Consider the following 23,769-nt stretch of genomic DNA (forward strand, 5'->3'; position numbering starts at 1 on the left):
GATTGTGGCTAGGACTATAATATGTGCTGGGTGATTTAAAGCAGAATTTGAATGAACCTGTTGCTGACCAGTTTGTCATAGATGTTGAAGATTCTGAATTAGTGGCTGCTGATGAAGCAAATGCTAAGAAAACTGATAAGATTGTTGCCTCAGCACACCTCTCCAAGGCAGGGAATGGAAAGAATACGACTGCTGATGTTGAGGATGACAAGATGGGTGCTTTAGATATCATTGGTGAAGACATCAGCGCTGTAAATTATGAGGAAGACATCAGCGCTGTGGTGGAAGTCATGCATTCTTCTGCAGATGAAGACATGGATGATAATTTGGATATATGTGGAATCAATAGAGAGGTCAAGGTTGATGTTCATATCAGTGGTGATGTGAATGAAATGGACAAAGTGGTGGATGGTAATGAAATAATTGTGTTGTCCGATGATGAAGTTTCATCTGACTGAGGTACTTGTCAGTCAATATAAGAGGATGTTGCAGACTCTATGTGACCTGTTGAGCATACAAATGATGAAGAATGTCATATAGAACATCAGCCAAACTTTTTTGATAATGTTATATTTTATATATAGGATTGTCTAAGTCAATTATGTCTTTTTGTTGCATGGATTGTAAACTGTCACTGTTCTCTGAGTACAATTACACACTCCAATCTAATGTTGTTTTAAGTCTGCTATATTCCTGATGTAATCCATGGGCATCTTTGTCATGTAACTGGTGGTACCAGCAGATGCTATGTTCTGAACCTGTTTGACTATCTATATAATTATGTTATGTGTTATGTGTAATGGAACTTGTCCAATCTTTTCTATCACCTTTTGCTGGGTTTAATCAGTTCGCTTCAAGTGGTTTCACTCAAGCTTTTATACAGTTATTTATATATGTGAATGAATTGAGGGATGTGAAATTGTCATTGTAGAATGACAATCCAGTGCACATTGGTTCAACGTGGGGTTCTTCATTATTCTCAAATATGATAAGCTTTGTGAAGATCATTTATTAACTGATAATTCAAATATGCTACCCCTATCATTCAGATTTCCTTACTTTGTGAAGATCCTTTATTAACTGATTATGCATTATTGATAATACAAACAAATTGAATACAATAAATGGACTGATTTGGCATGGTAGATATGCTTTTTCATGTTATAATCACAACTGATTTTGCTCCGTCAGGATAGCTGAGTTATGCTTGCTTTTTCAAGCAACTTGGTATCACTTATTGCTGCGAAAAATACTATATATATATCTATGTATTCATCTATTAACTTATCACAGAAATGCATAAGATAATAGCCTAATTTTAATGAGAATCTCAAATCCTTATCATCATTGTTAAATATTAAAAGTCCATTGAATTGATCCAAATCAGTCTATTCATTACTAAAATAATAAAATATACCCTATACAATTAGAATAGATTGTAGTCTATTATAATATAGCCGGTAAAGTATACTTATGCACTCATAGGTAGGTAATGTCAATTTATTACTACAGAGACACATCACATATAATAGTTCAGCTAGATTCTTCCAGAACTTATCTATATAATAGTTCTTTACTTTTCTTACAGATGTCACTAACCGATTGGATTTCTCCCATGGTCGGCTATCTAACATGAAGCAAGGTTAGTGTCATTAAGTGTCTATGTAATTAGCATTCAATTCAATTATTATATCTTCATCTCATATTGGTATAGCTGGAAGAACAAGAAAGAGGGATCGAGCTACTGGTCCACATACCCAATTGAAGGGAAAACAATCGCGCAGAAGAGTTGATTCCAGTGAGTTTTTTTTCTCTTATCTTATTGATCACATACATGTTCCAGCTGAAAGTGATTTTTTGTCTTTGAAATGCACCAGTGGTTCAATGGCAGTTGTCTGACCAAGGCTCGATTCAAACTGCAACTCATTCAATGGCCGAGTTTCCACCAGGTTTCGTTTTTTCTTTGAAATCATACACAACATGTTACTCCATAAACAAATGCAATTATGCACAACATGTTGTCCACCCAGCTTATTAGTCATAAAGTTGTGTTTAGATTTGGCGGATTTACTTAAATTTCAGTCAATAATGTCGTCTTTTACATTATGTTGTATGCCTAATATAGACCTCAACCTTCTACCTTATTGAAATTGTACATACCCATATGCCTAACCTCAGTTAAAAGAGTGCTGGAAAAAATTTATACTCCAAGCTTTGAAAAAATTTAGATAATGTGATTAATTACAACAAAATCATTGTTGCTAGAGCTCACCACAACAAAATTTACGTGACAGAGTAGAAAATCACTAAATAAGAAGCATAGACAATTTAAGCTTGATATATTTTCCACACAAGTTGTAGATTATGTGCTCACTAAAAGGATGCAAATATTTGTAGATATAGCAGATCACAATGAATCCACTAAATAAACCGCAAGCTGATTTCATTATTTTTAGATGCGTAAGACCCCTAACGTTGTTGACCCCATCTATAAATAAGCCATTCATGAATTTGTTTAATGTATGTTAACAAAATAAAAATCGGGCGACCGTGCATCGCACGGGATAAATCCTAGTAACATTAAGAACAAGAGACAACCATTGAATCATGTGATAGAAACTATATTACATGTAGAAATCAAGAGGAACACATCATAGTGAAAGGCTACATCCAAATCCAACAAACGAAACTTAGCAACCCATAGCCATGGATTGCTTACAAAGATTACCAGAGGGAAACTAAAGTGAAAGCGGTGACCCGTGACGTCCTAGAACCATTCCTAGCTCGTCGGATGATCAAGAACCTGTGCACCTAAGTCTCTTCTCTGTTCTGGTCGAGTTCCCTCTCTTGAAATCTGAAGAATGGCAAAAGGTCCTTTTTCTCTGTTCAATTCGAGCTTTTAAATGAAGCAGATCGAGCAATTGACGCCAAGCGCCACTTTTGGTGCTAAGCGCCACTTTAAAATAATCTGAACCACCTTAAATGGCGCTAAGCGCAGGCTACCTTCAAAGATGGGTTTTCCCCTGTCCAAATGGTGCTAAGCGCCAGAAATGGGGCTAAGTGCCACCCTTTTTCTAGATCTTCAACTTTCACTTAATTGCTTGGTTCTTCATCAATATTTCTCCTAAAATCAAAAAGTAAGTTTAATTATAGTTAAGATTATATTTAAGACAAAATACTACTAAAATCTAAATATTTACAACTTATGCAAATGAGAGATAGTTTGGGGAATAAATCATATGTTAAGATCAAATAAGTGACGATTCTAATATGGAAAATCACGTAAATTCGGCACTTATCAAATCAATGGCACAACTAGATAACTTTGTGTGAAGAGACTTAGAGATTTTGGATTGTAAACTTAAGAGATCCATCTATGGGCTCAAACAAGCATCTCGACTATGGTATTTCAATTTTTTTTCAAGTGATCTCGTTTGCCTTTGAGATCAATATTATTGATGATTATATATACCACAAGTTCTGTTGGAGTTAGCATATTTTTAAGGTTTCATATGTCGATGATGAAATTCTGGCACACGTAAGGACAAATGTTTTACACAATGTCTAAGACATCTTGTATAACATATTACAATCAGAAAAACAAATTTGACAGAATGTAATTTAACTGCAAAAGAACACACATAATTGTTAACCCAGTTCGGTGCAAAATCACTTACGTCTGAAGGGTTTTCACCCGAGAAAGATAATCCACTATATCAAATAATCAAGTACACAAGGTCTTAGATGAATATCGCATATTCATAGCCCCTTTTCCTATTTCTATAGTGTCTTATTACTTAGTCCTCCCCCTGTGTATGAGAGCCCCTCTCACTTTCTCACACAATCACTACCACATTAATTGATTCCTTACAATCAGAGTAAATACAGATCACACGATCAGACATACCACACACACCACTCTCAGTCTAACCAGATTCAGTAAACGCTGCTAAGAGAGTTACAACAAAGTACACAGTATGAACTCACAAGAAAACGTAATCTTTTCTCTGCTTCAAAATTCGTGACCTATCAGCTAGGTCTTGGTCTTCATATATAGCAGTTCCTCAGGCCTTGTCTTTGATGGGCTTGAGCAACAAAGAGTCCATAACACAAACATGAAGTCTATCTTTTTAAAGCAGCAACAAAGCTCTAATTACTAAGATTTTAACAAAAGATAAACCTTCCACAAACAACCGTTAGATCAAATCTGCTGGAATCAATTTGATCACACTTAGCATATCCATTATACAACACGCAGAAGCCTTATAACAACCCTAGCTTGTTGACCACTTGATCAATCCAACGCTTCTGAGATAAAACACTTAACCACACACAGCAGGCCCACAAGGACAAATGTTACATCCAAGATGCTGCAACATCGTGTCCCACATCTTGCCACATAAACACTTAGCTAAAATGTAGACAATCCAAGACAATGGAACAACATATGAGATCTTGCTTGGTTTGCTAGTATCAATATAAGTTTATTGCATGAAACCAAGAGATTTCTAGATAAGAATTTTGAGATGAAAGATCTTGGTGAAACTTCTTTATGGCTTAGATTTTTCACGCTAGTGCAGACATTTTCCGGTGCCAACACTTAGCATGATTTGGATTACTCATGTTTACCTAGCGCCGAGGCATCTTCACCGATTGAAACTTGTCGATTTATGCTCTTCGGCACCTGATAATTTCCTTTTGGTCTGAAACCAACCCTCCCTTTGCCACGACCTCTTGTGTCCCTTTTTAAAAAATTTGTGCCTTTTGTCGAATTTATTTTAAAAATCCATTAAATCTCTCAATTCAAACTAAGACAAATGAAAAGAACTCTACATAAGTCGAGGAGTTATGATATGCTCATATTCTTTCCTATCTCATTCTCATTTATATTCTTATTCTATCTTTTTTTTTTCTATCACATCACATGTCATATATCTCAATGCTCTCTCCTTTCTTCCTTGTCTCTCTGCACGAGGTGGAAGTGGAGAGGTGTCAAAGAAATTTTTTTGATAAGTTGACAAGTTCACATTTTGTCTAAATCGAACCCACCCCACCAACCATGTTGGCCGGTCATACTTGATTAAATACCAATATGAAATGTCCATTGAATGAATAGTCGTATCTGTTTCCAAATCACAAATTACTGAAATTGGATAGTTTGCTTGCAAAACACGTTGACATCTTTCTAAAAAATCATATCATCAACATGCATATACTTCATGCGATGGAGACAGCACAAAAACTCTGAGATCACCTACACTCAGTTGTCACTTCCCTGAACTAATTAAATTTTACTAGTTTTAATTTAATATTCTTTTGCACGATTCATGCTCTGAACTAAGTTATATAAAACTAGGCAAGTTTTTTTTTTCAAAGGAGGAATAAACCGTTAAAGACTACTTTTGTTGCAAGTAATTACCTCACATCCAAAACCTGCGCAAGTTTCTTTCCTTGCAATTGCCTAACACAGGTATATCATCAGTTTGACATTTTCCACTGATCATTAAATATACTAGCTTGCTTTGATGTCATTCCAAATGAATCTTCTTGACTTGACTTTACTTCCATATTCATTACTCTCTCTGTTTTACTTCCATTCTATGCTCTTTTAGAGCCTATCTTTCTCTCCTTGGCGGCTGCAAACAGCACATTTGGACTGGTATAAACACATTGATTCCATTACATGCTTGTTATTTTGATTTATTATTATATTGGAGAGATAATTTATTTTCTCTCTTTTCTCTCTTTTCTTTTCTTTTCTTCATGGTTGTGCGCCAGATAGATGTTCATAAAAGAATGGTGAATGAGCTGGCTACGGATGTTAATTTTGAGAAATTCACATGGAGGATTGAAGATTTCTCAAAACAGGATACCTTGAAATTGAGCTCCAAGAAATTCGTAATCCGCGGTTACACATGGTACTTAACTGAAAATATGAGTTTATATTCATGAAGAATTTGTTTATTTTCGGATAGCAAATCCTGATAAATTGTGCAGCTGATAAAAGAAAAAGGAGTATATGCACTTCTGAGAAACCAAATTTCCCCAATCTGGTGTATTTGTTCATTATTGTAAGTACTTTAACTGATGATGTTGTTTGTTGTCCCAGGAGGATCCTCGTGTGTCCACTCAGGAGGGATGTGAAGCATTTTTCATTGTACTTGATGGTTGTTGATTCTTTGCCCCCGTTTGGATGGAGCAGAAACACGTTTTTCAATTTAGTTCTAATTAATCAGGTGGACAGGAAGAACTCCATTGTGAAAGGTTCCAACCAGATCTTACTTTTCTCTGTATCGTTTTTGTTGTTTGAGTATGTTGCGAAGTCTCACATTAACTATTAATATGATCAAGTCTTATGATTAGTAGAGCAACTCTCATATATAAATGTTTGACATAGAATTAGTCAAATCCAAATTTTAACATAAAATGGTACTAAGATTCTTGATATGTATATTTGGAGTTCATTTTCTTCAATGGTTGATGCACCCCTGTCAATGTATACTTCTTTTACACATGCATTTCTGCTGGGCATAATGATTGAATGTCCCAGTAAAACTTCTTTATATTAAAAATGCATATCCATTAATCTCATATATGTATACTTTTTCAGAGACTAAACAGAAGTTCAATGGAGGACATCGTTGCTGGGGTTCATTTTTCCTGAATCTGGATGACTTGTATGACCGTAAACAAGGGTATCTTGTGAGTGACACATGCATTATTGAAGTTAATATTTGTGTCTCTGCTTTTGGATTTACTAAGATTCAAGACATCTACTCCCTGAATCTTCCAAATTCAACTCCAACCAATGGTTCCAAATTTGATCAAGCAACAAATCAACGTCCCTCGGATGAGAGGGACACCACACCTAGTCCCAAAACCTCATCAGGATCTAGTCGAAGGGAAGGGGAAATTCAAGGTAGTTCAGATTTGGCAACACTAACAGAACTAATGGATTTGGAGAGTTTAAAGCCAGAAGAACAAGCCCTTTTCCCACTGTTGGAAGGGGTATGCAAACGGCGCCCTTCCCTGATTCAGAGCCAGACGAAGAGCTCTCGTTTGTTCAGACAATGGGCATTCACATCTTTGGGCCGAGTTCTACATTTCCTTAAGACGAAGAAAGTGAAGGACATAAGTGAAGATGACTGCAAGTACCTTCAAGGATTATGGGAGGAACTTGTCAAGTCCTCAGGATTTGACTTGGCTTGGTTGGAGCCGTATGTTCAATCCGCATTGGGCGTGAAAGCAAATTTGAAAAAGTTACAACAGCTGAGGAAACTAACTGACAAGGTGATTGCTTTGGAGCTTAAAATGAGGAAGCAGAGGGGAGAACTAGCTGCTGCAGAAGAGGAGTTTAAGGTTGCAAAGAGAGGCTTGTCAGAAGTAAGAAATGGTTTCCAAGCAATGAATGTAGATGCTCCAATAGGTTATGCTATGTTTTAATTAATTGTACTATGCATGATACCTGATACTTTTGGTGAAGGAGCTTTTTTCCGCACAAATTATGGACAAACTATAGCTTGTGTGTGTAACATTATAATCAAGACATACATGTTATTTTCCTTTCTTTTATGCATGTAAGTAAAATGTAATCTATTGTGCATTAATCAGTATTAAAGTATAGGCACATTGTAAATAAGCTTGGTTACTTAGCTAAGAATTAGTTCAGCAGATTAGTTACAAACTGTTAGTTAGCTACTTGTCAGTTAGAGTTAGTTAACATTCTGGTTTAGTGTGGTTCAAGTAGCAGTTATAACTGAACTACTCGATTTTAGTTATTTCCTTCTCCAATTCTTGCTAGTCAACTTTGAATATGGTACTAGAATTATTTATCTCTTCTGCGCTCTGAACTCGGTTTTCATCTGAGTTCTTTTTCTTCTTCCACTCGTGTTCTTCCATCACTGCTTCAATGGAGGATCTTGCAAATTTATTTTTTCTACATTATTGATAATTCAGGTCTTGTATTAGTCTCTCATTTACTTACTATTTACTTGAGATAATTAAAATTTCAAGTCAAACTCACTATGCGACACTATGCGACACTATGCCACCCACCAACATTGCAGGATTGGAAAGTCAAGGTAAAAAGACGGTGCAGCTCTTGTTGAGAATGGTGGTATGCATACACACATAATGCATGCATACACATTGACTTGGCATCAACTCCTATAAATACCATCCGCTGCATCAGTTCTTTGCATCCCAACAAACTGAAGTATCATGTAGTACAAATACTTAAGCTTTTATTTGCTCATTTTCTTAAACTCTTGTTGTTTTAGAGTGTTGTGAGGTTTGACCAGATAATAGCTTTGGAGAGTGTGGGTGTACCGGGATTGTGGGATAGTTGATAGAAATATTTGTGTATTGTAACAATTTTCACAGTGTTTATTCTCTGGTTGAAAGTTTAGACAACGGTCGTGGTTTTTCTCTGGTTCTGGAGTTTCCACGTTAAATCCTTGTGTAGTGATTGTGTCACTGTTTTTATTTCTCTATGACGATTTCCTAACAACTGGTATCAGAGCAATTGGTTCGGTGGGACTATTCTTACAATGTTTTGTGGTTGCAGTGTTGTGTGATACTGTGAAAGTGTTGTTTCAAAAGGTTCTGGCTAGGAAAGACTTGGTAATTAAGTGTGTCCATTGTGACTCACCTCTCTTTCCTGGGAACCAACCTGGTGTATGATTTACAGTTCGCACGCAGCCACAATGTCAAGTTATTCAAATGCTGTGAAGAGTGACATAGGGAAGTTTGATGGAAGAATCAATTTTGGCTTGTGGAAAATACAAGTTAATGATGTGTTAATACAAGTAGGACTTCACAAGGCATTGAAAGGAAACACTTCCAACATGAAGAATGAGAAGTGGGAGAAACTAGATCTGAGAGTCGCAAGTGCAATCCGCCTATGTTTAGTTAAGAATATTCTTGCAAATGTGCAGAGTATTTCATTAGCCAATGAACTTTGGGAGAAACTCGAAGGGTTATATCAGACAAAAGGCACTTCAAACCGATTGCTGCTGAAACAGCAGTTCCACAATTTACGCATGGAGAATAATATGTAAGTCCCTGATCATCTTAGTGCTCTAAGTGGAATTATCTCCGAATTAGAAGCTATTGGAGTTGATATGGATGATGAAGATAAAACACTAAGACTCATATGGTCTCTTCCATCTCCCTATGAGCATATCAAACCTCTTTTGATATATGGGAAGGAAACTTTGAGCTTTGAGGATGTTGTCAGCAAAATTACTTCTGAAGAAAGAAGAGTGAAATGTGAAGATAGCACTTCATCAAGCTCAGCGCTGGTAGTCAGAGGTGGGTCTTATGGTAAGAAGAACCAGGAAAGGAATATTACATGCTGGAAATGTGGAAGGTCTGGGCATGTAAAGAAAAATTGTCCAGGTGCAACAGCATCAGAAAATGACTCTAAGGCAAATGTTAGCAATATCTCTCTCATTTTGGGAGAGGATGATGCTCTCTAAAATGACAAGTGTATCCTCATGGCATTACCGCACTGTCATGGTAAAGGATGTGCTATTGCTAGCAGATTCAGAATAGCACACAGGCATTGGTTGACATTGATACAAGGTGTATGGTGAAGTTATGTCAATTGCTAAAGAACTTCCGGAGAAAGCCAACATGGAAGTTGCACCATAATTTTTCAGCATGGTTTCGACATAAAGAAATTCTTTGAATGGTTTAGTTCCAAGTGAAATATACTCTTTATGGTAGAGTATGATAGTTCTTTTGAATAATGATTGGGGGTAGACAATGGAAGTTATGATTGTCGGTATAGACAATGATTGTCGATGAAGACAATGGAAGCGGAAGATGCATGTTGAGTGGGAGCACAATGTGATGTGGGGTTGACTCACTTGAGCTTGAGCGGCATCACTACCAGAAATTCGCTGTTTAGTGACTGATTTAGTGACCGAATTAATTCGGTCACAGTTGTGACCGATTTTGTGACCGAATTAAGGTTTTTTTTCACTACCTCCAAATATGAACGATTAGTGACTGATTTTGTAACGGAAAAGTTTGTGACGGACTATTTCGTCGCTATTTTAAGTAATTCATCAATTGATAATTCGTCGCTATTTTTGTGACCAACTTTTCCGTCACAAATTCACGTTAAAATTCTTTGTAAAATTAGAATATAATACAAAAGTCTCTCAGTTGGGGATTCGATCCTTGGCCTCCTTTGAATAGGTGTACTAACCTTGCTTCCACTTGCCAACTGGACTGAAATCTCTTCTAACCTGTGTAACGCGTTTGTTTTTGTTAAGTGTTTTATAAAACACTGGAAACAAAATCCTCAATCTTACTAAACACTCGAACCCTGATAGTTTCTTTCTCAGTACATCTTCGACTCTTTCTCTCAAACTCAACGCTGTCGCTCCTTTGCTCTCCGCCGCGGCTGCACCGTCCTCCGTCGAATGGAGGAGGGGAGATGGTTTGGATCTGGGTGGCTCGCTGGAGGTTCTGGGTTCGTGGGGTTGTTCTGGAAGGGTTCTAGTGCCGAGGAAGGGAGGATCGTGGTGGTTCGTGGCTGGTTGGGTTTGGTTGTTAGTTAGGTGGTGCGGTGGTGTGGTGGGTAGTCTCTCTTCCAGTTCACAACTCTGCATCTGAGTTATGGAACCAGTTGCAGCAAAATGTCTCTAAGCATTCCTTCGATACCCCTCTTTACAGAGTAACCAACTACCTCATCTTCTTCTTCTTCTTCAATTCACTACTTTTATTGATTCACAATTTCACATTGATTTCGCAGTTCAACATCCCCAATCTCCGGGTCGGAACCCTAGACTCTCTCAGCGATGATCTCGCCGAAGTAAGTCCCCCTTTTCCCCCTTCTCGATTTCGTCGGAACCCCACCATGTCTCCGTTGAAGGAGATCGTGGATGGTATACAAAAATCTCATGGTTTTTATTTTGTTTTCCACCCTTGAATCTAGTTAGATTTAGGAGATGTGTAGTTAGTTAGTTTTGAGCATAGTATAAGTCTTTGTTATTCATGGTCTGTGTAGTGATAAATCATTGCTTTATAGTGATATAGCAGCTCTATCACCCAGCTATATGTGATTTGATTAAGTGATGCAGAGTTGAATACTCAGTTTGTGGAGTTTTTATGTTTATTTAGTTTAATGGGTTTGGGGGAGGAGAAGAATGAGGCTAAGTGGAGATTATAAAATTGAGAATAAATTTTTTTCCCTTAACCCACTGAATTGATTATAGTCAAATTTCACGTATTTATGTCACCTGCAATGGTTCTCTTGCTGCTCTCCCCCCTTTGTGTCTCCTTTCTTCATTAACAGATCAAAAGACCTTTGTTTTCGGCAGGGGGAGAGGGGCAGGGGGTTGTTAAAAGATCTTATGTGTAATTTTAGGAAGGTCTTACAAGTTAAAATGGTTTCCCCTTATCCCTGATTATATATTTTTTTTTTTGCAAGAGAAATGCCTTTCCATTTTATATATTACATTATTCTTATCTGTTGATGTTGATCATCATGAGAGCAGCATCAATAATACAGGGTAAATAATATATACAATAATATACAGTCATTTGCAACAAATTATAGGATCCAAAAGGAATGAGATATACAAATTTGGAAGAATCAACTTCATAAATTTTCCTTCTGTGTTAAGAATGTAATGTAACTCCTCTTTCCCTGCTCAGAATAACCTTATCTAGACTACATTTGTTGACAGTGAAACGATATTTATGTAGAAGCTGTTGCTGGAACACGAAGTACTTGTTGCAGAAAGCGTGCTGCAAGACGCTGAGTGATGCCACCCATAACACTCCCCCCAAGTCTTCGTGCCTCAGGTTGCTGAAGGACCTGTAGTATAGGTAGCAAAAGTGCTGGATCAAAATCATTAGAGGACTGCAGAAGTCTCCATATCCTGAATACTTGATCTCTAAGCTCTATCATGTATTGTAATTCAGCTTCTGACATCATAAGGGGTGCATTCGCATTGCCATTGAAAACAAGAGTCCTCATAAAATCAGGAACTGACTTGAATGAATCAGAAATTGTGCTAAGAGTAAAAGCTTCAGTGACACGAACAACCTCTTTGATAACAAGAGTCCTGAGCACTTCTCCATCAGAACTCAATAATACTTTTAGGACAGGTTGTAAAGATTCTTTAGCAGAGAAATCTCGGTCCACTCTCCCCTGAACAAGAAGCTCTGATTATATATTTTGCTCTTTTCTGAGGAATATAGTAAATAATAACATCTCTACTTTTTTGCATGATATGGATTGAATTTTCTGTTTGACCCTTAAAATACCAGCAAGTTGTTGGGAGGGAGTGTATCTAAATCAGTCCCCAAAAACCTTGTTTCTTCTTATTTCATTTATGATTTTTGTAGCCATCATGCCTTCTATCCTAAAACTCTTCTCTCTTTGTCTACTTGTAGGCTTACCAAATATTGCAGTATGTGGAATCATATCAGAAAGAAAATAGGTTCAAATCCATGTCTATTGTACTCTGAGTGAGTCTATTGTTTGAATTACTAGTGATATTTGAATTTCTACTGGAATCAGATGTCCTTATAGTTTGAACTCCATGTTTCAATATAATGCAGTGACTGGAATGGAAGCAAGCTTGGACATGTTTACAAGTTTCTTAGGTCCCAGAGGTTTGATTCATCCTATGATATTGCTAATAAATACATTGACAATTATGCAGATGCTCACAAGGTAAATTATCTCACATTCTCACTAGTACATAAAATTGTACGTATGCTTTGCTTTCAAATTGTTAAAAGCACAAGGTTAACTGATTTTTATTTTCCATGGATTTTTATTTTCCTAAATAAAATTGTACGTATGCTTTGCTTTCAAATTATTAAAAGCACAAGGTTAACTGATTTTTATTTTCCATGGATTTTTATTTTCCTAAATCTGCAGTAGGTTAGTCATCAAAATCCTAGAGGAAATATCTGTGGTGTTGACTTCATTTGTATTTTCAATCCTAACCAAGCACTCAAACCCTTGAAGACAAGCTGGGCTGAAGCTGTTTTAACAATAATAAAGGTGAGTGTTTTCTGTTGTCTTATACCTCTAGAAATAGGTAATTAAAGCTGTTGTAAAACTGTTTGAAGTAAATTATTTCATCCAAAGCAAGTAAATTTAAGGTATTTTGTTTCCTTTTTATTGATACTGTTATGGATGCTGTTGGAAACTAACGTTTTCTAGTTAAAGATTATAATAGGTCTTGGTTTGGTTTGCTTTTGATATAGATGTACAACAGGGGTGATCATGGAGCTTGGCATTTGGAGCATACCAGTTAGGTTTCTAGCTATATTTTGTAGATTAATTTAGTTCTATCACATACTTTCTACAAGACATAATTTCATGAGATAGTCTTTGAATAACAGGAAAGATTGGTTTGAGTTTGATCCTTGAAAGGTATTATACTATTATGTGTAGGTGCTTAGATAATTCATGAATTGTATCATGTCTATGTGCTTAGATAAGTTGTTGGACCTAAAATGATAGTGTGTATTAGATTTGATATCATCAATGCTACTGAACTAGCCGGCTAATACTAGACTGCATGCCATGTTGGAAACAACAAAAAAATTATATCTATTACGACGGTTTTATGTGCAACCGTGGTAGTAGAGGATGGAACAAATTCAGTCACTAAATCAGTCACTAAATCGGCCACTAAATCGGTTACTAATTCAGTCACTAATTCGGTCACTAAAACGGTTGCAAAATCAGTCGCTAAATTCGGTCACTAAATCAGTCGCTAATTCGGTCACTAAATCGGTCGCTAAATTCAGTCACTAATTCGGTCACTATTTCGGTCACTAACCGTAGCGACCAACATTTTAACCACTGATATAATTCGGTTACTAAATCGGTCACTAAATATTTTAGTGACCGATTTTACCCATTTAGTGACCGATTTTGCGGTCACTACAAGACTGTTTTCTTGTAGTGCATGGAACTGAGAAGATGGAAAACATTTTCAAGTACGCAAAAAGTGACTTTAAGTGGGAGATTGTCAAACATGGTTGCTGCATGATTGAGGTGTGAAGACCGACTGAAGTCAATATTCAAGTGGGAAATTGTAAGTCAAAATCACTATGCTACAGTATGCCACCCACCAACATTGCAGAATTGGAAAGTCAAGGAAATTAAATACATTGGCATAGGTAAAAAGACGGTGCAGCTCTTGTTGAGAATGGTGGTATGCATACACACATAATGCATACACATTGGCCTGACATCAACTCCTATAAATACCATCCGCTGCATCAGTTCTTTGCATCCCAACAAACTGAAGTATTATGTAGTACAAACACTTAAGCTTTTATTTGCTCCTTTTCTTATACTCTTGTTGTTTTAGAGTGTTGTGAGGTTTGATAAGATAATAGCTTTGGAGAGTGTGGGTGTACTGGGGTTGTGGGGTGGTTGAGAGAAATATCTGTGTGTTGTAACAATTTTCACATAGTGTTTATTCTCTGGTTGACAGTTTAGACAACGACCGTGGTTTTTCTCCAATTCTGGAGTTTCCATGTTAAATCCTTGTGTTGTGATTGTGTCACTGTTTTTATTTTTCTATGGCGATTTCCTAACAGAAATCGTGCCATGTCGATTGCTCTAAGTGTCAAGAAGAAGATCAGGTTTGTAAGTACTTTTATTCCTGTAAGATAATTTCAATGGGTGATTTTCATTGATAAAATGCATTGTATATATAGATACAATAGAGTTGACCTAGGCTAGTAATTACAGAGAAATCTAAGCCTAATTACAGGAAAATCATAATGACATAATATTTTATCACACCCCCGCAGTCGAAGCGGGAGGTTCACTGACGCTGAGACTGGACCGAAAATCATCAAAGAGAACTCGAGGGAGGCCTTTAGTGAAGATGTCTGCAATCTGGTGACGAGAAGGAACATGAATGATGCGTGCCTGACCACGGGCGACCTTCTCTCGAACAAAGTGAATGTCCATCTCAATGTGTTTAGTGCACTGATGCTGGACAAGATTGTCGGATAAGTAGATGGCACTAACATTATCACAGTAGACTAAGGTAGCCTGAGAAAGAGGAAAGTGAAGCTGTAAAAGTAGGTTGCGTAGCCAACAAGATTCGGAAACCACATTAGCCACGCCTCGATACTCAGCTTCAGCACTGGACCGGGAAAGCGTAGGTTGTCTCTTGGACGACCAGGAAATGAGATTGTCGTCGAGAAATACACAGTAACCAGAAGTAGACCGACGGGTGTCGGAACAACCACCCCAATCTGTATCAGTGTAGGAAATAAGCTTCTCGATAGGAGAAGGATAGAGATGCAAGCCAAACTGTAAGGTGCCCTGAACATAGCGTAGGATGCGCTTCAGTGCAAACAAATGCTCTGAGCGGGGGGCATGCATATGAAGACACACCTGCTAAACGGCATAAGAGATGTCAGGACGGGTGAATGTAAGATACTGCAAAGCTCCAGCAAGACTCCTATATAAAGTAGGATCATCACACAGAGTACCAGCAGAAGTACTGAGTTTCTGCTTGGTGTCAACTGGAGTGGCAGAAGGATTGCACGATGCCATACCGGCGCGAGCAATAATGTCACGTGCATATGTACTCTGACTAAGAAAAAGTCCACCTGCATGTCTGGTGACGGCAATGCCCAGAAAATAGCTCAACGGTCCCAAATCCTTCATAGCAAATTCAGAGGCAAGAAGGGCCATAATAGATTTACGAAGGTCATGAGAGGAGCTGATGAGGATGATGTCATCAACATAAAGCAGGAGGTAAGCCATGTCAGAGCCTCGTCTGTAGATGAAAAGAGAGTGATCAGAGGTGCTATGCTGAAACCCAATGGTGGAGACATAATCTGCAAAACGCTGGTACCAAGCGCGAGGCGCTTGCTTCAACCCATAAAGAGATTTCCGCAGGCGACACACAGAATCAGGATGAGTACGGTCACGGAAACCCAATGGCTGATGCATATAAACTGTCTCATGTAGATCACCATGGAGGAAGGCATTCTGAACATCTAGTTGGTGAATGGGCCAAGACCTGGAGAGGGCAATGGTGAGAACTGTGCGAATGGTCGCTGGTTTCACCACAGGACTGAAAGTCTCATCACAATCAACACCTGCAATCTGTGACCTACCATCACCTACAAGACGAGCTTTATAACGCTCAAAACAACCATTAGCTTTCGTCTTATGACGAAAAATCCACATGCAGCGAATGATATTAACATCATGAGGACGAGATACCAAATCCCAAGTATTATTTCTAATTAAAGCATCAAATTCAGACTGCATGGAGGATTTCCAATTTGGATCTGATAGAGCTAGCTTCGGGTTTTTGGGAAGAGGTGAGATGGTGGGATCATCAATGGTGACAGAAAGGTTGAAGAGCTTTCTGGGTTTGTAGATACCTCGCATGTTGCGAGTGGCCATGGTACGGATAGGGGGTACAGGTAGAGTCGGCAAAGGTGGTGAAGGAGAGGGTGGTAGGGAGTCAGAAGAGGAGGAAGAGGACGTATGGGGTGGGGGTGTGGTCACGGGAGAAGGGACTGCAGGAGTAGGGCTAGGCGCAGGTAAGGTGGATGGATGAGTCCACTGGTGAAGAAAAGAGGGATGTATAGTATCGGAGAAGCAGTCATATGTGGAGGGAGGAGGGGTAGGCATGGTGGCAAAGGGAAACTGAGTCTCATCAAAGAGGACATGTCGAGAGATAATGATTTTTCTGTGCGACAAATCAAAACCCTTATAACCTCTGTGATGAAGTGGGTACCCTAGGAAGACACACGAGGAGGAGCGGGGTTGTAATTTGTTAATGGTAGTGGAAGGAACTAAAGGGTAACAAAGACAACCAAAAACTCGCAGATGTGTGTAAGACGGGTCACGACGATACAGAAGTTGAGTGGGAGAGAGATTAGACAGAGATTTCTGAGGAATGATATTAAGGAGATAGGTAGCCATTTGAAGGGCATGATGCCAAAAAGACGGAGGAACAGACGCATGAGCGAGAAGAATACGAATCATGTTGTTAATGGTGCATATTTTGCGCTCCGCCTTACCATTTTGAGATGATGTATGCGGGCAGGAGAAGCGAAAAATAAGACCATGAGCAGCACAATAATCATGAAAAGATTTATTGTCAAATTCTCGCCCATTATTACATTGAAGGCATTTTACAGATTGAGAAAAATGTGTGCGGATTTGATTTGACAGAGAGGTGAACATTTCAAGAACTTGAGATTTATTACTTAAAGGAAACGTCCACAAGAAATCTGTAAAGTCATCCAAAAATAAAACATAGTACCGATGACCGGCAGAAGATAAAACAGGCGAAGTCCATAAGTCACTGTGTAAAATGTCAAAAGGCATCACAGTAACATTATTAGAAGACACAAATGGCAACCTAACATGTTTGCCATACACACAAGACTCACAAACTGCGCTAGAATTAAAATGCTCATAACTAATGAACTTATTACTACGAAGAGGGTGTAAAGCAGAAGAACTGGGATGACCAAGACGACTGTGCCAGAGACTCTGAGCTAGACCAGCAAATGGAAAGGACGGAGTGACTGGGTATAGGTCGCCAAAACTGTTACATCTCATGAGTGGAATCCCCGTCTGAAAATCATTAACCGAGAAGCCAAATGGGTCAAAACAAACAGAAACATTGTTATCAGTAGTAAGTTGTCGCACAGAAATCAAGTTTTTAACAATTTGTGGTGTGTGCAAGACATGGAAAAGATTTAAAGGCTTGCGTTTCTGGGAGGTGGGTAGGGTGGTGTGTCCAGAACCCTGAATTGGAATACCCTGTCCGCTACCGACATACAATTTCTGATTAAGATGACTCAAATTAGAATAAGACGTGAGATTACCTTGTGAAGCTGCTACATGAGATGATGCTCCTGTGTCCATATACCATGTGCTGTCGGGAGGAGCAAGCGTCATAGTGTGCATGGCAGTGGCAATGTCAGTGGGCACGGGTGAGGCCGAAGCAGCATAAGCCTGAGGACGCTGGCCCTGAATGCCTGGTTGGCGTGGAGGAGCTGAGGGACGAGTCCACTGAGAGGTTGGGTATGGGCACGGAGGCACAGCCCATGGAGGCGGGGCCCATCCCCAATGCTGGTATGGGAAGTACTGTGGCTGAGGTGGCATCGGAGGAGAGGAGCCCTAAGAGGTGCCACGACGGGATCCGCCACCGTTTCCGCGATTCCCACCACGACCCTTAGAATTGTGGGAACGAGAACGGTTGGAGGACCGACGATCAGTGCTATGGGAGGAGACATCAAAGGCACGCGACTGAGTAGTAACATAGGCAGTAGGAGGCTCAACAGGCTTCATCTTAGCCAAACCTGCTTCCTCTAGGGTAAGCATGGAGCGAGCATGATGAAAAGTGGGGAGCGGATTGCTCTGGCGGATCAATGTTGCAACGCCCTTGTAGGCATCAGTTAGACCAGAAATAAGTTGCAAAACGAGACCGTGATTGTTCACAGGAGCACCCACATCCCGGAGCTAGTCAGAAAGCGTCTTCAGACGCTGACAGTAAGTAGTGACATTCGGAAAGGTCTCCATACGGACACTAGAGAATTCCTGCTCCAAAGCAACTGCACGCGCATTCTGATTGTCATGGAAGATATCAGCCAAACGCTCCCAAGCGGCCAAAGCTGTGGAATTGGGTTCCATGACTGTGGACAGCAAGTCAAGGGAAATGGTGGAATAGATCCACTGTAGGACGATGGAATCCAAAGTAGCCCACTGATCATAGGTGGGGTCAGTGACGGCTGGTGGGGGTTTGTCTGTGGAGGGAACAATATGATGCAGAACCCGATGAGAACGGGCATGAATGTGAAAAAGTTCCGCCCACGTGCCATAGCGATCAGTTTCCATATCAAGGACAAGAGGAATGTGATTCTTAATGTTGGAAACGACAAGAGCAGGATGAAAATCCGCCTTGGCAGATGTTGGAGTAGGTGGGGCAAGATCGGCCTTGGGAGGAGGAGGAGTCGCATTGCTACCGTCATCGGAAGTGGAAGACATGCTGCTGTTTTTTTTTTTTTTTGAGAACTTTGGCCTGCCTGTTTGTTGAACCGGGTCTGGGCGGTTCAACCAGGTTAGTCAAACCGGGTTGAAGGCTGGGCGAACCGGGGGGACTTGATCCACTAACTAGCGGGTCGGGTTGCTGGTTGTGGTTTCTGCACAACAAACGTGAAGAAGACAGAGCCTGGAGTGTAGGAGGGGCGGCTTGGAGGCGGCGGGCTGCACCTGGTTGTGCGGCGGCGCGGCGGAGGAATCGTGGCAGAGGAGGAGACGCGCGAGAGCTAGAGATATAGGCGCCTGGTAGATTTGCACAGGGAGAGAGAGCAGCAGTGAGGGAGAGAAAGGGCCCAGCGGCGGCGGTGGGCTGAAAGGAAGAGCACAGGCGGCGGCGGCGGCTGGGCGGGGGAGGAGAGGGCGCGAACGGCGGCGGCGGTGCTGGAGTTGTGCACGGCGGCGGCTGGCGTAGGAGGCAGCGGTGGTGGTGCAAGGAAGGATGCACGGCGACGGCTGTGGCGGAAAAAAATGAGGTTAGGATCTTGATAAATCTGATACCATGTAAGATAATTTCAATTGGTGATTTTCATTGATAAAATGCATTGTATATATAGATACAATAGAGTTGACCTAGGCTAGTAATTACAGAGAAATCTAAGCCTAATTACAGGAAAATCATAATGACATAATATTCTATCAATTCCCAAACCTGCTTATGACAATTCCAAATTTGTAGGCTTGGATTTGAAATGATCATGTAGTCATGTGTCTTGGATTTTGAATTCGGTCTCCATGGATATCATTTTTAGTGTCATCTTTTGCCAATCTGCTCATGAAATTTTGCAAGATCTACGTTGAAGGTTCCTTCAGCCTAATGGGACACGGATTTTTCAGCTCAAGAAGAAGCTTATCCTTCTTCATCGGGATAACATGTCTTATCTCTTATGAGTCAATTTTAAACTCGCATGACTCTATTTGGAATGAAATTCACAATTATCTGCCCCAGGATAATTGCCAATGTGGTGGCGGTAGTCGTGTACTTTTGGATTACTTTCCTAAGGAACAGCAGGTTATGAAGTTCTTGATGAGTTTGAATAATTCATACAATCAAGTCAGGATTCGAATTCTTCTCATCATGATTGTTTTTCCTCCTATCAATCGGGTTTTTTTCATGGTGCTTCAAGAGGAAATGATGATCAAAATGAATGTGGGGGTAGTAGGAGGGTGGTGGTTGTATGGGAGAACTTGTAGGTGTCTGATTGGTTTTCAGTTTGAAAGTGTTTTCACCTAACGTGAGTCTTTCTACAAAAGTGCTTTCATATTGGGATATGACAGAATACCAGTATCGGGTGACGTGAGTCTTTCTATAAAAGTGTTTTCATATTGCTTTCACCCAACATGAGTCTTTCTATGAAAGTGCTTTCACCCAACGTTAGTCTTGGGTGTGATACCTGAATTATGTGGTCAATAGATTATTGTCATGTGGTAATTTAAGTTATAATCTTCATATTTAGGCTTAATTGCACTTTTGGTCCCCCAACTATTACCTTCCTGCGAAAATCGTCCCCAAACTTCAAAATTAGCAAAACACGTCCTCCAACTATACACCCGGTTGCAAAATTGGTTTTCCGTTAACTTCCGTCCAAAACTTAACATATTGCTGGAAAATAAAATAAAAAATCACCATCGATTCTATCCCATCCTTGTCCCTTTTCCTCCCTCTGTCTCTGTCGTCCCCTCTTTCACCTGCAACCTACCCATGAAACCCATCCCCACCCAAAACCCATCGCAACCCACCGCACCTCACCTGCAACCCAACCCCATCCCCACCGTCACCCGCAACCCACCCCTGAAACCCACCCCTCACAAAGGCACCAATCTCGCTACCAGCCCAACGATTCAGATATGAGATTTTGCAGGTGATGAGGGTGAGGTTTGAATCTCAAAAACCCCAAATCCATACCGAACGAAAACCCCAACTTCCATAAGGAGAAGGCGAGCTCAGATCGAAATCGAAGGAAGAAGGCGAGTTGATGGTGGAAAGGGGTCAGTGATGGCGACGAAACAGGAGCTTGGAAAACGCCGCCATCACCTGCATAACAGGAGCTTGGCGGTGTAACGAAGAAGAAGAGAGCATGGCCCAATTGAAGAAGTTGGAACAGAAAGAAGAAGGTGATGCTGGAACAGGAAGAAGAAGAATTTTTCTTTTATTTTTTAATTCATTTTTAACGGAATATTCTATTAGTTTTTTGACGGAAGTTAACGGAAAACCAATTTTGCAACCGGGTGTATAGTTGGAGGACGTGTTTTGCTAATTTTGAAGTTTGGGGACGATTTTCGCAGGAAGGCAATAGTTGGGGGACCAAAAGTGCAATTAAGCCTCATATTTAAAGAGGCGAAGAGATTTTTTGGTGAAATATTTAGTTAAAAGGCTAGGGACCTTAATAAAATAAAGGCTAAAAAAGCACTTTTGGCCCTTGACGTTTTAAGTTTGTGCAAATTCTGCCCCTAATTTATTTTTTTCGATGTTTGTACCCCTCATGTTTTCAAACAGTGCACTGTCTACCCCTCCGTCAGTCAAACGTTAAAAAACTAACTGAATGAGCTGATTTGGCTTTTCTTTTTTGGATCTGCCACGTGGAAATTACAAGTGAAATTGGAAAAATGAGGCATGGGAGATTCAAACTCAAGACCTGTAAGTTGCAAAACATGCATTTAACCAGTTCAATTACATACATAATTGATATATACATCAAGCAAATTTAATTTATATCATTTTCTTGATCATCATCAACTTCATATACTCCTCTTCATCTCTCCAATCCACTCAGGAAACTCTTCTGAGAAAGCGTGACTGACGGAGGGGTAGATGGTGCACTGTTTGAAAACATGAGGGGTAGAAACGTCGACAAAAATAGAGTAGGGGCAGAATATGCACAAACTTGAAACATCATGAGCCAAAAATGCTTTTTAGCCTAAAATAAAATAAATTAATAGCTACCATGGTAAATGAGTAAACCAATAAGTGAGTAATTATTCAATTTTAGTTTAAGTGTTTGAAGTTTTTAGGATTAGGGTTCATAGGTTTCAATTGTTAGGCACATCGACGCTATTTGAACGACAACATTAGGAGGAGGTGCTTCATCGACGTTGTCGCTGCTTCGTCGTCGCTGCTCTGTCGTCTAACTTGATTCAACTAGTTCGTATAACTCAAACTAATCTGTAAGTCTCTTATTTAATTTAAATGATAATTTAGGTAGAGGTGGTGACAGTTTCAATCATCAACAGTTATATAGATAAACCTTATTTCAATCATGAACAAGAACAACTATTTTAATCATGTAACCAAGTTCTTTCATCGTTACGTTGATGAAGGTCTTAAAGAAGGGGATGGAGAACAGAATTTATGAACTGTGTTACACTTGGGAGGGAAGATTGATAGTATCTTCACTTTGTAAACAATATTGAGTATATATTTATAAATAAATTTATTATTAAAAACAATATTGGTATAATATTAATACTAACTCATCTTACAAATAAGTCTTATTATTGGAGTCAACTCATTTTGGATACCACACCAGAGAAAGAAAGAAAAACTATTTCTGTAATTGCTTCCATTTGTTTTATATTTGGGTTCAGTAAGTTTTTCATCCCCGAACTTTGAGCAAGTTTTGATTTTCGTCTTTCGTCGGAAAATCTTCTTAAATACACCCTCTGACTTTGGAAAATAGCTGAGATTGGTCCTCGCCGAAAAAACGAACTCCGGTGACTTGCCAGGTGTACGACAGTGCTGATGTAGAATGCCACATGTTTCCTTCAGAGATCAAAACCAATTTTTATAAAGAAATTTATAAAAAAAAAAATGGGGGACCTAATCTAAGTTTCTTACTTAAAAAATTTTAATCAAAAAATTAATTGTTAATCTCTCCCATGTTCATCAACATCATCTTCATCAATCCAGAATTACCCATAACTTTATCATCTAAATTCTTCAACAACATTTTTTCAACATAATTGATCTTCTTCTTCAACATCTCAATTCAATTACTAACTACTAACACTAATTTACCCCAAATTAATTGCCGATAAAAAAAAAAACTCAAATTAACATAACTTAACACCAAAATAAGTTAAAAACTCAAACTTTCTGAAATGCCCAATTCAATTCTTTAGACCTTCTCATCCCAAAATTCCTTCTACCTTTTAATCCCAAAAACCCAGCAAACGAATCACGACAACAATGGATGTAGTTATGATAGGGAAACCTATGCATATCACTGATTAAATCCCACCTCAAATTCAAATCAAATGCTTCTCTCTCTCAAAACTCTCAAATTTGAAGCTTCATTGTAGTTTATTTATGAGTTTTTTCTGTAAGATATGGAATGTGAGATCTTGTGTCTTCTTCTTGTACTTTTCCTTGTCTTCTTCTATCACTCTTCCTTCTTTCTTCCTCTGCAAGGATCAAAGAGTGTGAGAAGCAGAAAAGCTTCAATCTTTGCCTCTTTTAGTTCGGAGGTTTATGGGTTTGAATGACGCCGCACTTAAGATCTAGATAGTGACCCATTGATAGTAGTTCCCTTCTTTCTCTCGCGCGAGATTCAGATCTAAAAATTCAATCCTTTGATCATCCAAAGGGAGGGCTATTTGGTGGCTGTGGGTTTGTTGGTGGTCGTGGATGTTTTTCTGAAAAGGTAGTGTCTATGGTGAAATGACCACACTTCCATACTAAGCAGGAGAAATAA

At 39.2% G+C, this 23,769-nt stretch overlaps 2 protein-coding genes and 1 long non-coding RNA gene across 9 annotated transcripts; 2 read left to right on the forward strand and 1 right to left on the reverse strand.

Moving 5' to 3' along the window:
* Window positions 1-1,617: 1,617 nt before the first annotated feature.
* Window positions 1,618-7,603, forward strand: LOC130718224 (MATH domain and coiled-coil domain-containing protein At3g58210-like). Of its 7 annotated transcripts, XM_057568747.1 has the most exons (7): window positions 1,618-1,642; window positions 1,715-1,798; window positions 1,878-1,949; window positions 5,613-5,659; window positions 5,779-5,918; window positions 6,110-6,264; window positions 6,611-7,603. In XM_057568747.1, the coding sequence occupies exons 1-7, from the start codon at window positions 1,633-1,635 to the stop codon at window positions 7,441-7,443; spliced, it is 1,341 nt and encodes a 446-aa protein (XP_057424730.1). In that variant the 5' UTR covers window positions 1,618-1,632; the 3' UTR covers window positions 7,444-7,603. The 7 variants fall into 7 exon arrangements, with proteins under 7 accessions (XP_057424730.1, XP_057424731.1, XP_057424733.1 ...); XM_057568748.1 differs by lacking the exon at window positions 5,613-5,659 and having other exon boundaries at window positions 5,783-5,918; XM_057568750.1 differs by lacking the exons at window positions 1,618-1,642; window positions 5,613-5,659 and having other exon boundaries at window positions 1,720-1,798.
* A 2,845-nt stretch (window positions 7,604-10,448) lies between these two features.
* Window positions 10,449-13,374, forward strand: LOC130716686 (uncharacterized). The gene is made up of 6 exons (XR_009012120.1): window positions 10,449-10,687; window positions 10,766-10,825; window positions 11,703-12,461; window positions 12,583-12,697; window positions 12,908-13,033; window positions 13,240-13,374. It is a non-coding gene; the product is annotated as an uncharacterized LOC130716686 (long non-coding RNA).
* Window positions 13,375-18,502: 5,128 nt separating this feature from the next.
* Window positions 18,503-19,027, reverse strand: LOC130719312 (uncharacterized). Its single transcript, XM_057569936.1, has one exon. The coding sequence runs from the start codon at window positions 19,025-19,027 to the stop codon at window positions 18,503-18,505; it is 525 nt and encodes a 174-aa protein (XP_057425919.1).
* Window positions 19,028-23,769: the final 4,742 nt, after the last annotated feature.

This window comes from Lotus japonicus, chromosome 5 (genome assembly GCF_012489685.1).
Source record: "Lotus japonicus ecotype B-129 chromosome 5, LjGifu_v1.2".
Taxonomy (NCBI): domain Eukaryota; kingdom Viridiplantae; phylum Streptophyta; class Magnoliopsida; order Fabales; family Fabaceae; genus Lotus; species Lotus japonicus.

Coding starts and splice junctions, on each gene's coding strand:
- LOC130718224 (XM_057568747.1), top strand. Junction 1,950..5,612: donor AATGGCCGAGTTTCCACCAG/GTTTCGTTTTTT, acceptor ATGCTCTTTTAG/AGCCTATCTTTCTCTCCTTG. Junction 6,265..6,610: donor GAAGAACTCCATTGTGAAAG/GTTCCAACCAGA, acceptor ATACTTTTTCAG/AGACTAAACAGAAGTTCAAT.
- LOC130719312 (XM_057569936.1), bottom strand. CDS start 19,027: ATGTCTTCCACTTCCGATGACGGTAGCAATGCGACTCCTCCTCCTCCC.